Source organism: Passer domesticus, chromosome 5 (genome assembly GCF_036417665.1).
Source record: "Passer domesticus isolate bPasDom1 chromosome 5, bPasDom1.hap1, whole genome shotgun sequence".
Classification (NCBI taxonomy): Eukaryota; Metazoa; Chordata; class Aves; order Passeriformes; family Passeridae; genus Passer; species Passer domesticus.
Window position 1 is genome coordinate 75,882,600 of NC_087478.1, and position 13,606 is coordinate 75,896,205.

Sequence of the window (13,606 nt, forward strand, 5' to 3'; positions counted from 1 at the left end):
TAACATCTCCCAGTCATCCACACTCAAACCTTCAGAATCGTCGCAACCAACTTCATTTTCCATGGATTTAAGCAGAACCACAAACTTTTGTGTGGAGCTGCAGAAAAAAATAGCACAGATCAGTGCTGTGCAGAACACAGAACTCGGCCTAAGAACGTACAAATTTCAGCTGACAATGCAGTGGAGTAAAAAGTGCATTTCAGGAGATAGCCTGAAGCCCGATTTTTCTATTTTGCAACTGGGGCTATTTAATTTAAAGCTTAATTTTCATGTTTAAAACTACATTGAGGAAACCTTCTTGCCTATTTGTCTTATAATTAAAAAGTGATCAATAATTATCACAGAAAAAGATCTGCTGCTACTAGGTTCATGTTCTTGATCACTATTGCTAAGTGGAAGATGGGAGTGTGTCCCTTGGGTCAGTGCTCCTGTATTTCCTCACACACATTTTGCACATTCTGTGGACCAGACCTCTACTGCTTGAGGAGCTTGGAATATTTTAACATTAAAATTTCTGATTCTTACCTTCTGGTTTCATGATGTGATGCAACACCTCAGAAAACAAAAAGCTCTGGCTGCACCAACCCTGGAAGTATCCAAGGCCAGGCTGGACAGGGCTTGGAGCAACCTGGGATAATAGAAGGGCTCCCTCCTCATGGTATGGAGTGGAAGGAGATGAACTTTAAGGCCCATTCCAACCCAAAGCAGCATGTGATTCTATGAAGTATCTGCTTCTGTATTTAAGTGAATAAATATTTTTTACCTTATCTACTTTCTGCACTACTGTACCATGAAGAACAGAGCATGAGCATCATCACCCAGAGATAACAGAAGAACTAATAGAGGAGTCAAGCACTTCCAACTCCCTCACCATGCCTAGCACTTTTGCGTAGCTAAGCAAGGATGCAGCAAATTCAATGTGCTATCTTAAGTCCTCTCAGCACTCCTGTTTTTCATTTGTGGCACGGGAAAAGAAGAGGAAAAGTAAGATCATCTACAATTCTGAAATATAAAAAGATATTCAGTTTTGGGTTACTGACTGAACATGGCATTTCAAATGCACACAAAAGGCTTTGGTAGGAGATTTAAACTCTCTTTGGGGGCCAACAGCAGAACCACTGGAATAAACTGAAGACCACTGTAATTTACTGAAGGAAATCGTGACAATTAAAGCTGTTATGCAAGCGTAACACAGTAAGAAATGAATAGTGTAAAATATGCCAATCTTCTCAACTCTTTAAAAACTGGCTAAAATCCTAAGAAAATCAAGTGCTTCCATAGTAGATAAATACAGGAGGAGATGTTCAAAGACTTTAAAACAGCACAAGGGCTGTATTGTACCAAAATGAAGTTCCAAAGCAGCCAAGACAAAGTGGTATGAGCTACATTTGCACTTGGTATATTCCAGATGGTCACTAAGCTTGCTCCAATCAAAGCTGGGAGTAAGCAATCAACTTTATCATCAAATGTCATGCTCCATATTAAGTTGATTTTATCCCATTAGCAAATTTAGGGAGCAATTTCCTCAGTCTCAAAAAAAGAGGAAGACAACACCACATGTTTTCCAAGTAGAAAGAACAAGACATGGCAATTCTCTACTTGATCAGCAGCCTTCTTTTTCAATCTCAAAACCAAAAGCATTTTTCATCACCCTACAATAATGCCACTCTATCCAAAACATTCAGTAAGAACCAAATAGCTATCTTTTTACTGTAATTTAACAAACAAATGTAATAAATCATCCACATTTTGAAGAAAAGTAAAGAAGAAAGTTCAGCTATTTTCAGCCAACCTTCAAACTCTCATCACCAGCCTTTTTAGATGCTAAAAAAGCAATATGCCTCATGAGGAATTACTTGGAATCAGAGCACATTTTAGAAGAAACATATTTCATCCTTGTACAAGAATAGAAGAACACTACCAAAACCATTTAAATAAACAATCAAAAGTATAAAGCCATTCAATAACAAATGGAACGTGTGCTATCATAAATTCACTAGAAAAGAGGTAATTCACCCCATTCCCACACCAGCACTTCTCTCTCAGAAGGAGGAAAAAGAAACACATTTTCATATGGAAGGCTTGGTCCTAGCATCAAACATCACAATACTCCTCTCCTGTGCTGACCCAAGCACAACAGTGAGCATCCCCCCATCTTCCAAAGGCATTCCCCAATGAAAGCATCCTCCCTACTGGCCATGATAGCCCCCACCAAGTAAACTCTGAGGTCTAGAAGACTAAATTCAAATTATGCGCAGTATTTCTCTGATTCAGAAGACACCCCCACTGAATTTGACAGCTACATCTGAAAGGCACTAAACAGAGATTAAATCTAACTTGTATGTAAAACTGAAATAATTTTTTTAAGAGCTACCAAGAAATAAATGGAAGATGATTAGCAATGGCTAATAGCACTTGCTGCTGCCCCCTCTCCACAATATACACATGAAGAAAGAGGTGACAAGATAATTAAATATATGAGGCTGAGCTTTGAAAGATTGAGGAAATCTGTGCCAATTCACTGCTACTGCAAATAGAAAGTAGAAGTTACTCAGATCTCTAAAATTAAGGAAACGTTTCCAAGTGTCAGTACTATTTAAAACCACAGCTGAACTTGGAACCTGCAACGTTAACTTCAACTTTCCTGGAATTAAAAAATAATTACTTTCTGGAGAACAGAAGAAGGGGGTGGAGGACATCCCAAACTGTCCGAGAGAAGAAACTGAGTTGCCAGCCCAATGAAAAAAAAAGTTACTTCACCACCCCCCACACACACCCCCACACCCCAATTAATCAAAAAGAGCAGTACTGAAGAGTTCTATCTTTGCCTTTAAATCTGTGCCCATAGGCAAGACTCCTTGCCACAGGAGTACCAGTTTCTGTCCACACATATTTCCATAAGCCAGGACAAAAAACCCAGAGGCAAAAAATTGGGGAGGGGTAGCCCCACATCCTAATCTTTACAGTAATCATTGAGTTGTGGTTTCAAAAAGAGAAAGTGGATGTTCAGCAAAACTTATTTCAATGCCAAACAGCTGACCACACTCCTAATATCAGTTTTCTGAAAGCCAAAAGGGACATTATGCCTCTTATTTTAAAATGGAGGATTTTGTACTTTGCTCTTCAGGAATCAAAAATACAACCTGTTTTTCCTATCCATATTGGCTGAACTGCCCCATGCACACACTTGGAAAAACTGATGACACAAGCTATACTCTCATCTCTAATGGAGCCACCAAGGTATTTCTAAAATAAACAGCTTGTAGAACACACATTGATCTTGGTTAGGACAAATTACAATGTATTTTTTTTTACTACTTTTTCCTAATTATCTTCAAAAAACACATATTTTTCCAGGTTCACATTCTAAAATAGATCTCGTGTGGCATTCTCAGTTGGTTTCTCTTCTAAATACTGAACCTTCCACACTGTGTGACATACTTTGCTACTGATTAACACAAACCCAAGAGGGAGTGAATGCAGATGGAAACACAGAGAAACAATTTTTGAAAGGCTCCACAATCTTCCAGAGCCAAAGGCCCTCTGCATGTATTTAGAAAAAGCTATTACTGAAAAAAAAAAAAAAGGATTTATTTGGAACTGCATAGGAATTTGTAAGAGAGGGCTCTTCAGGTCTTGGTAGGATTCACACAAAAACAGAGTAGAAAATACATATCAGTTACTGAACAGTTACAGTCAGTTATGTTCCAGCTTTGTTTCCTAAAGGATGGATGTGTCCAATTTCCTGATGGCACCCTTTGGTAGGAAGAGGCTGTTGAAAGCAAGCAGCACCAGAACAGGAATCAGCCTATAGAGCAAGTTTGCTTATGTGTTTAAGATATTTAAACATTAACACATTTAAACTGTTGGAGCAAGTCCAGAGGAGGCCACAAAGTTGATAAAGGGATTGAAGCACTTCTCTTATGGAGACAAGATGACAGAGTTGGAGTTGTTCAGCTTGGACAAGGGAAGATTGTGTGGAGACCTCAGAGAACTTTCCACTATCTGAAAGGCTTACAGGGAAGCTGGAGGGGGACTTTTCATCAGGAACTGCAGTGACAGACAAGGGGGAATGGATATAAACTGACAGAGAGTAGGTTTAGATTAGATATAGGGAAGAAATTGCTCCTGTGAGGCTGTGGAGGCCCTGGCACAGGTTGCCCAGGGAAGCTGTGGCTGCCCCATCCCTGGAAGTGTCCAAGGCCAGCCTGGACAGAGCTTGGAGCAACCTGGGATAGTGGAAGGTGTCCCTGCCCATGACATTGATACTAAAATTGGCCCAATAGAAACTTTCTAACACAGTTTGAGTATCAGAAAGTAGGTATTCCTTATGGCAGCACTGGGGATCCAGGGGGATTCTTCTTTCAACTGAGTGCCCCAAGCATTAGATGAACAGAACTTTTATCATACACCGATTACATATTCATCAGCTATTTCCACTTCCTTGACTTTATCTGACACAGTCACACCCCTTACTGGAAGTCCTTAGATGGTTCTTTGGGGTCTGTCTTCAACACCCAGTGTCATTTTTAGGTGGCTGCTCCTTGACCCCCACTCTTGAGCAAGTGCAGTATCATTGTTTTGCATTAACTTCCACTTTGTCAGCCTTGCAGAGCTGAGCTGGCATCCTGCTTGCATTTTGCATGAATTCTGTTTTGTCTGCTTCTCCAAGGCTATATTGGCTCTTATTTGATAAGAGTAAGATGTTGTTCTTTTCTGCTATCCTTATCAAGTGAGTAAAATGCTGTTCAGTTCTACTTGTCCTTATCAGCAGGGAGTTGGAAATGGACGAGCTTTAAGGCCCCTTCCAACCCAAACCATCTTACATTTCTTTATATTCAACTCATTATATCAACAATTCAGAACTAAATTTGTGTATCATGAGAGATACTTCAGAAAGATGGAAGATACACAGAAAATAAATTACTGTCACACATGGGCTTGATAACCATGCTTATCTCTTTGAACAGAAATATGAGATGGAAGAGAGGGATGGAAGAAGCAGACCCAGAAAAACCAGTAAGAGTTCAGGAGACAGCAGCTCACTTTGTGAAGAACAGCATGTTTTCTAGAAGACAACTGCACAGCAAAGAATGATGGAGGAGATAGGATCAGTTAATTAGGGTATGCCAGAAATCAGATCCAAGAAAGGAAGCAAAATTGATTCTGCAGAGTTAGTGCCTTTGCAAAGCCTTCCTCTTTGAAGTACACTCTGTAACATCATACACCTTGCCACTTTCCAAAGCAGCAAGCTCTGGGCACTCTCCACAAGGCCAGCTACAAAGGGGTACGAGCCAGTCAGACAAATATTTTTTAGAACCTCAGAACTTATATACCATCTCAGAACTTCAATACCATCTGCTTCCTCAGACCATTGCTCCTGAGAGTCAGACCAGCAGCAGCAACCTCAGATGAGCTCCCAGCATTCAAGATTACAGGACTGCTAGCCTGACACAAGCTCAGGAGCTGTACTGAATAGAAGTTTAGTGGCAATGTAAAAATACATCGTCTAATATATGTTAATTAATATTATTTAATGTGCCATTCAGCATCTAACATTAAAAATGGCAAAGACAGCAATATGCAAATAATCCTGGAGTTGTTGAGAAGATTGAGTTTCTAAAAGAGAAAGAAAGATGCATCAGTTCTTAAATCATTAGAATATCTATTAAAAGTGTGTATTACATTCTCCAGCTTCACAGATTTCAGAGACAGAAGCATTTCTGAGGCTGACAAGTAACCACAAGCTTAATGAAGTGAGCTTTCAGACCATCTGATCCAGAGAAACGTAATCACAGAAGAACTGAACACACAATTTGACCAGGGCATTCCTTACAAAACTGACCTCCTCCTTTATTAACTATTTCTTAGCTAACAGCAGCATGCCACAAAAATACTTAACAGAATGTGTATCACTCAAGAAACACACTTAGATATGCATCACAGGACTGTTATCTCTCATTCTTTCAAGTTCTAAGGCAATTTTTTGTTATGTTAATATTAATTTCATACATTTCAGTGCACAAATAATGAATAGAAGTTCTGCCTACGATGAAAACTTGCCTAGTTATTCAAACAAAGAGTTCCAACACCTAAAAGCAGCAATTGTCAGCAAGAAAGTCCAGTCAAGAGGAAGAATAAACACACACGTGGCAGTCACTTCTGATTTGTTGTAACACGCAATCAGGTGCTCCAGCTCAGAGACAAGAAGGTAGGCAGGAATTAAGTGGTACTTTTAACTTTAGGTAAGAACACCTGAATTTCAGTCACAGTGAGTAAGCATTGAGCATACCCAAGAATAATCTGTATTTCAGTCCAGTCATATAATAGCACAGAATGGTTACTGAGCACTGTTGCCAGCTGTGGCACAAGAGACCCAAACCTTTCCAACAGGACACTGACTCCCTGCAGATGCCACAGCCATGTAAATTCCTTTCAGCAATCCTACTGGGATGCAGACGTACTTCAGTGAGAGTTCAAGTACAATTGCAAATTTTCAGTGTTAGAGTTTGCCCCTTTTTCATTTCAAGACTACCCTGAAAAGAGACCATTCCCCACCCACACCAAACACCCACAGTGGAGGTAAGACATTTTCATCATAACATCAACTGACTCTACTTCACACTGGAGAGATCAGGGACATGCATCCCTCAGCACTTATTCTGATGCTGCATTTATTCTGCATTTACCTTCAAAACATAAATTTGCCACTACGACTTTGGTATCTGAGTCAAAACAAATTTCAAAAATTAAGGATAATGAGGATAATTATCTGAAAAGCAACTTTACACATGGGTTATTGACAGATGACAAAACTAAGGACTTGGTTTGGCACTTTTGAAACAGAAGTCTCATTGTCTGACCCTAAACTTAGATTTTGATTTTTGAAAACTACTTGTGTCATAAGCAAACTGCCCTTGCCATTAAAAAAGCCCAGTCACAAACAAGTTTTGGATAATTTTTTTCAGTACAAAAGTAAACTATAAAATGACATTTACTTTTCATTCAGTCATCTTAAGTCCTTGTTGAGACTTTCCATATCGCTGCTAAAACACCAACAATTCTTCCTAATTAAATTCTTAATTTAAACACAACCTTAAAAAGAATCCTACAAAAACATACAATTAATTATTTTCCCCTTGGGAAGGGGGAAATGGTGTAACAATTAGCTGAATGTGCACCCTTGCTATGTAGGGCAGCACATTTATCAAAGGCATAACTGACAACAATACTTAGAAGAATGGCCACTAGTAAAAAATACAAAAGTTCAGAGGGATAAAACCACTGATTAGGTGCTCTTAAAGTATGAAATGAAGATTCACAAAAAAAATCTTCCCTGTTTTGGTATAAAAATGACTGCATGTTGCAGTAGAAAATGGCTATGTTAAAAAAGGAAAAAAGGAAAATCCCCAGGTTTTATGTAGCACTCCCAAGCAACAGACATACAAGTCTTCCTAGCATGACCTGTCTGTGAAACTATTCTGTGCTAACTTTAAAATCTCCACAAACCAGCACACAAGTATAAATTAGTTCGTATTCTAGAACCCCATTTCATTAATGAAAGAAAACCAGACCATGATTTGAAAATTCCTCTGTCCTCAACAAAAAATGGAGTCTTAATTTAGCAACAATCGAAAGAGTAATGAAACTACCATGGAAATTATCTCTATTATAAACTATTAATTTCTAATGTGATCTTCATGTATTACTTTGTAGTATCACATGTTTAGACATTTTAACACAGTGATTTACACCAGAAAAACACCTAATTAATGGGTGAGGAAAAAGGAAATTTAACAATACATACGACCACTCAGAATCCAACTGCTCTTTGTAGACTCTCAGGACATGAAGAGCCACAGTCAAGTTTCCAGGATCCAGCAGGTCTCTCACTCGCTCTGAATTCAGGCAGGTGAACAGAACCATGCAGCAGTAGGTGACAATTTTCTCATCACTGTATGTCAGACATGTCCTTCAAGAGAAAATAAAGGAGTTAAGGGCAAGTTGAAATGGACCCTGGAAAAACAGGCGAGGAGCACTGAGCTTGCTGAGTTGTCCTTTGCTGGCTTTTAGAGAACCACAAGTTTGTCACTGCCTAAGAAGGATAAAAGTCACCTGCATAGAAAAATATCCAACTCACAGCTGAAGGTCAAACTTTACAGGAAGTTTACAAAACTAATGCTAAATTGGAACTGGTTTTCTTACTGTAAGGTCTTCCTACACTCAGTGCTGACAAGTGGGCTCCAAAAACCCATGGAGAATGATTATCAAATTGAATCAAAGTGCCTTTGTTACCAGCTTACTACAAAAAATCTGGCTGAACACATCAACAGTGCTGTCATGCATCTGCACAAAATAGTTTATGTAATATTTCCTTACATGTGTATCATCAAATCCCCAGGAAGATATTCTGGTGAGGTTAGAAGGGGGATGGAAGGATTAAAAGAGATGAAGATTAAGGAACTTTTATAGATTACATCTGATCCACCAATACTGACAGATCTGCACAGCAGCAACATGAGAAAAGAAAATGCTGTGTTCTTGCAAATGAGTGCAACTACTTGAAAACATGTCTGAAAAAAAGCTTATGTTTGAAGCTCGTAATTCAAAATAGTTTTCTTCCAGTTTCTGTTAAATTAAATCTATTTACTGATAGTTCAGAACAAGCAGGTTTTTAAAGGTTCTGACTCCTGTGGCTGACTAACAAAAAACATCTACAGGATATGGTCTCAACCAGCCCATTCTCACCAAAGTTATTTTTCAGAGTTTCATGGTGCTAGCAAAGGCACAACTGCCATGCACAAAAGATGTGAATACAACCACAGAAATGACACTAGGAAAAAACCCGCATCCATGCTTACAAGAAGAGATCTGGGAAAGCACACTTCCAAATGCTATTCTGGGAATCTCCATTTCCTGCTGCAATGTTTCCAAGAAACTGAAGACTACAACGAAGAGCTGAAAGAAATCCAGAAAATATATTAACAAGAATTCAAAGCAATAATAGATTTCATAAAATTTCAATTAAATAAATTTCAACTAATAAATTTCACAAAAAATTACATACTTCAATATTCCAGATACACACTGCAGAATCCATCTCCAGGAAACTTTAGGTGCAGTATTCCAAAGGTACTGTACATAAATATTTACATTTTCTCTTCTAATACAAATAATTTTACAAAGTATTTTAGAATTACACCCAAGACTTGTCTGAGTATTACACACTGGCTACTAGTGATTACAAGAACTAATTGACAGGTTCTTGCTTCTCACATTATATTCTGGTTAGCTGGACAAACCATTATAAATAATTATGATGTGCTCAACACCTTCTATCCCAGAATTTCTATTCTAGAAAAATGAAAGCCAAGTCTCCAAATAGCTCTGCCTCCATTTTTGACACTGATTTTAATAGGGCTGATTTCTGTTCTTATTCCAAAGGATTTCTTTTAGCCTCCTCTCAATATAGATATAAAATATGAGAAAATATTTCACCACACAAGTCAATATCCTAGAGCAGCCACCAAAAAGTGCAAAGTCATAAAGAAACAGCATGAACCCAAAGACTTCACAAAATTAAAACACTTATCAACAGTTCTCAATAGCCTAGCCCTTATTAATAAGCTGGCAAAGAAACTTGAAAGTACATGTTCAAATTCAGTTTAACAGATAGGACAAACAACAGCCTAATACAGATGGGGGTGGCTAGTATTGCCAGGTTCTGCACATCTAAAATTAGGCCTCTTGGAAAGCTGGCAGCCAGATTTCCTAAACAGGTCTGGGCACATGTCCTCTTGAGAACAACAAGAAAGCAAGTCTAAGAAGTGGTCACTTGGGCTTAGAAAAAAGTAACTTTTTTTGGCCATATATATATATAAAAGCCCCAAATACTTATATATTCCCCATAATGCATCTTGAACTATATTCTCCTCTAGTTATTCAGATTTCTGTTGTTTCCCCCTGGACATCTGTACTGGTTTATTATTTTCTGCTCATCGTTGTGCTTCCGTTTCTCACACCCATCTGGTTCCCATCCTGCTGACCAAGGAGTTTCTGAAGGACAGCAAGCATGGGCATGCCAGCAGACATTTTATGGAAATACTTCCCTGCTAGGAAAAAAAAAAAACCAACAAAAAACTAGGCAGTAAATCCTAGGAACAGGGTATTATTTCCCTTGGTGAATTCCTTACCTATATAGCAATAAGAAAAGTCACCCAAAGGAGCATAAGGTTGGTTGACTATATTCCAATCTTTCCCTGAAATTTGCTTGAGCTTTTTCAGCTATTACACCTTGGTTGTTAGAGATTAGTCTGTCCAAAAGATGAAGGAAAAATGTTCAAGATCCTGTAAAGCTACCATTCTTACTGTACCAAAGAGGAAATGCCATGAACACAGTAATAAATGGCTACGAATTTCAGTATTTGTGAAACCAACCAACACTGCCCTTGTCCAACAGTGATGTCCTGAACAAGGAAGGAAGATACAGGAAAAAGTGACAATTCTGTGGATATACCTGTGGAGAAAACCAGTTTCATCACAAAATGCTTATTATTAACCAGTAAGAGTTAGGATTTTTCTTTTAATTAGAGGACACAAATCAATATATGGGCAAGTGGATATTCTGTAAGACAAAACCTATCACATCTATTCCCAACTAAGCAGAGAAAGAGGATGCCTTGACAATGCAACATTTTGCCATACAAATACTCTCACATGAAGAATCTCAGCAATTTGGAAGATGTGATTCCACAAACAGCAATGAGCACCAAGGCAGCTGAGCAGAGCACAGGGTCCAGGTCACACACCACGTCCAGCAGTCACAGATAGAAAGGCACAGATGACGAGGCACAAAGAGCATGAAAAGCCATCATACCACACCTAGAGCAGCTCATCACAGCAATATCTGTATGGTTGTGTTTAAAAAACTGACACCTCCCCCACAGAACTCCACAGGTGGTGGTCTTGGAATACAAAATATCTCATGCAGTGCTTCTCTCCAAATATAACTCCATGGAAAATGTAGTAGCCTAGCACCAAGCTACCAAGAGACAGTCAGTATTGACAGAGCATTGAAAATCTATACTACGGTATTTATGCTTTAAATAAGAAATTCCCCAAAAATCCAACTAGAGAAGTTAACTCACAGTGAGGTATGTGTGTATTAAAAAATACAAACATTGCCAAAATACACTGTAGTATTAACTACATTTCAAACTATGGAACTCTTTTCTTAGCATTCAATTTCCATGTTTTTTCTTTTCTGTTTTACCTCTATTGGACTTGACTGCTGCAACATATGACTGAAGCATCTTGGGTATCTGTGCAATACAAATACGCTTTTCTCCTCTTTAAGAATTTCTTTATCATAAAATCACAGAACTAGAATTATTAAGCTTGGAAAAGACCTGTAAGATCCTGAAGTCCAACTATCAACCCAGCACCATCATGTTTACCACTAAAGCATGTTCTCAGGTATCACATCCACACCTTTTGTGAATACCTCCAGGATGGTAACTCCACTGCCTCCCTGGGCAGCCCATTCCAATGCCTGCCCACCCTTTCCATGAAGAAATTTTCCCTGATATCTAATGTGAACTTTCCCAGGCACAATTTGAGACAATTTCCTTCCATGGCCCTTCCAAGTCTTTACAACAAAAGCAAGAAAATGTAGGAGCTGATGAAGACAGACTTTCATTCTGCCATGCAACCAATAAGCCATGAGCTTTCTGAAAGGTGGGAGGGGAAAAGAAAAACAAAAAAGAGAGGAAAAAAAAAAAGACAATTTCACTTATCCCCAAAAATGTACAGACTTTTACAAAGCTAAAAACAATATTCTTCAACAATTCTGTAGCTATCAGCATAGCTGAATTTTACTTTTAAAAAAAGGTTACTCTGTGTGTGGTCAAGAAGAGTATTTTTAACCTGATGGTCAACCACCGTGAAATTGCATGTACCAAGATGTAACTTCTGATACACAAATCAACCCTGCAGCTGAAGAGATTTCCCCTCACCAAGATTTCAACAGCTCCTGTAAAAGCAGGTGTTCTTTAGCAAATACACAAATTACATGTTGCTTTCACAACCAGTCTGCAATGACTTAAGGAGACTTCTCTAGGTTCTACAAAAATAACATCTTTACACAACAGGGCAGAGGGTACAAGCAGAAACACTGACTCTTTACCTAATGAATTCTGGTACCTAAATGTTTGTCTACATGTAAACTGAACATTCAGTCACTCAAGGCCACCCATGACAAATGTGAGACAGCTGATACTTGATGGCCCTGTATGAAGATGGTTTAAAGGCATCCAGCAGTTCAGTACCTGCAAGATCACAGCTCCCTTTCCTCCTTCCCGTCCCTTACTATCACAGAACAACTGAGCCAGACTCCAGTGCATGCTTTTAATTTAATTATTATACTGACATGATCTCATTCAACAATTACCTGATATGGTCTAAAGGACCACAGTGGTGTCAGCTGGTCCCACGTCCCTGCTCCAGCAGGGCCATCCCAGAGCACAGGGCCCAGGATTGTGTCCAGAGGGGTCTGGAACATCTCCAGTGAGGAGACTCCACACCCTCTCTGGACAATCTGTTCAGTGCCTGGGCACTGCCCAGGGCAGAAGTTCTGCCTCATGTCCAGGTGGAACCTGCTGGGATCAGTCCCTGCCCGTGGCTCTGGTGCCATTGCTGGGCCCTGGAGCAGAGCCTGGGCCCTGCTCTGAGCCTCCCTGCACACAGGGACACCCAGGGCTGAGGGCCCCTCTCAGCTGGGGCTCCTCTCCAGGCTGCACAGCCCCAGCTCCCTCAGCCTTTCCCTGGCAGGGAGATGCTCCAGTCCACACAAAGACATCATTCCACACAGTGCCATTTGCAGAATCAGACTGTGTATTAGATGAAAATTAAAATCCCTGAAGTTCTGAAGACAAACACTTTAAGCATTAGAATTTCAAAATTCAATACTTCTTTACTTCTGTTCCACGTGGTTACAACAGGAGCCCACAAACATGCTCAGCAATCATTCCAAAAAACCTTGACAGCAATTGTAGAGGCTTAAAACAGTCCTAAGAGATTTCCATTCACTTTATTTGGGCCAGACAACACAGTGATAGTTTTGAGTAAAAGCCTCTGTCTTTACTGGAATTATAAAACAAATAGAGATACAAAATAGATCCAACCAAAGTACATACAAAACTGTACAACATTGCAAACATAAGACTTACAAACTTGCATCTCTCTTAATGCTCCAACCAGTAACAACACAGCAAAAATAGAGCTGGAGTGCCCCCTCTGCACTGGGGCAGACACAAAGCCTGGTAAATCCTGGGACCACATCCCAGGCTCCCAAGAGCCTGCACACTTTCAGAGTGGGCTGTGAGCTCTGCAAATCTGAACTGTGGGCTTTGAGCTGTCCTGCAGAGCAGCCCTGGCTGTTTGTACATAAAGGCAGAATGCTTTGTGACAGACTGCCTGTCCTGGAAAAATAAAACCTCCAACTCAGCATAAGGTGTAGACCTCTATTACTATAAAATGTGAGTTTCCACCACTACCATCCGGTCATTGACTTGTTTCCTTGTGGCTGCAAGTTAAAGCAACTTCCAGT

General features: G+C 39.5%; 1 protein-coding gene across 2 annotated transcripts in view; it reads right to left on the bottom strand.

The window, feature by feature from the left end:
• The window catches only part of ATXN10 (ataxin 10), a 92,108-nt gene that overhangs the window by 53,881 nt on the left and 24,621 nt on the right, over nt 1–13,606 (bottom strand). For both annotated transcript variants that reach the window (XM_064421155.1, XM_064421156.1), the window contains 2 exons: nt 8,862–8,958; nt 7,808–7,972 (listed from right to left, as the gene is read on the bottom strand). In XM_064421155.1, the coding sequence (XP_064277225.1) occupies nt 7,808–7,972; nt 8,862–8,958 (262 nt within the window). The remainder of the gene's footprint in view (nt 1–7,807; nt 7,973–8,861; nt 8,959–13,606) is intronic.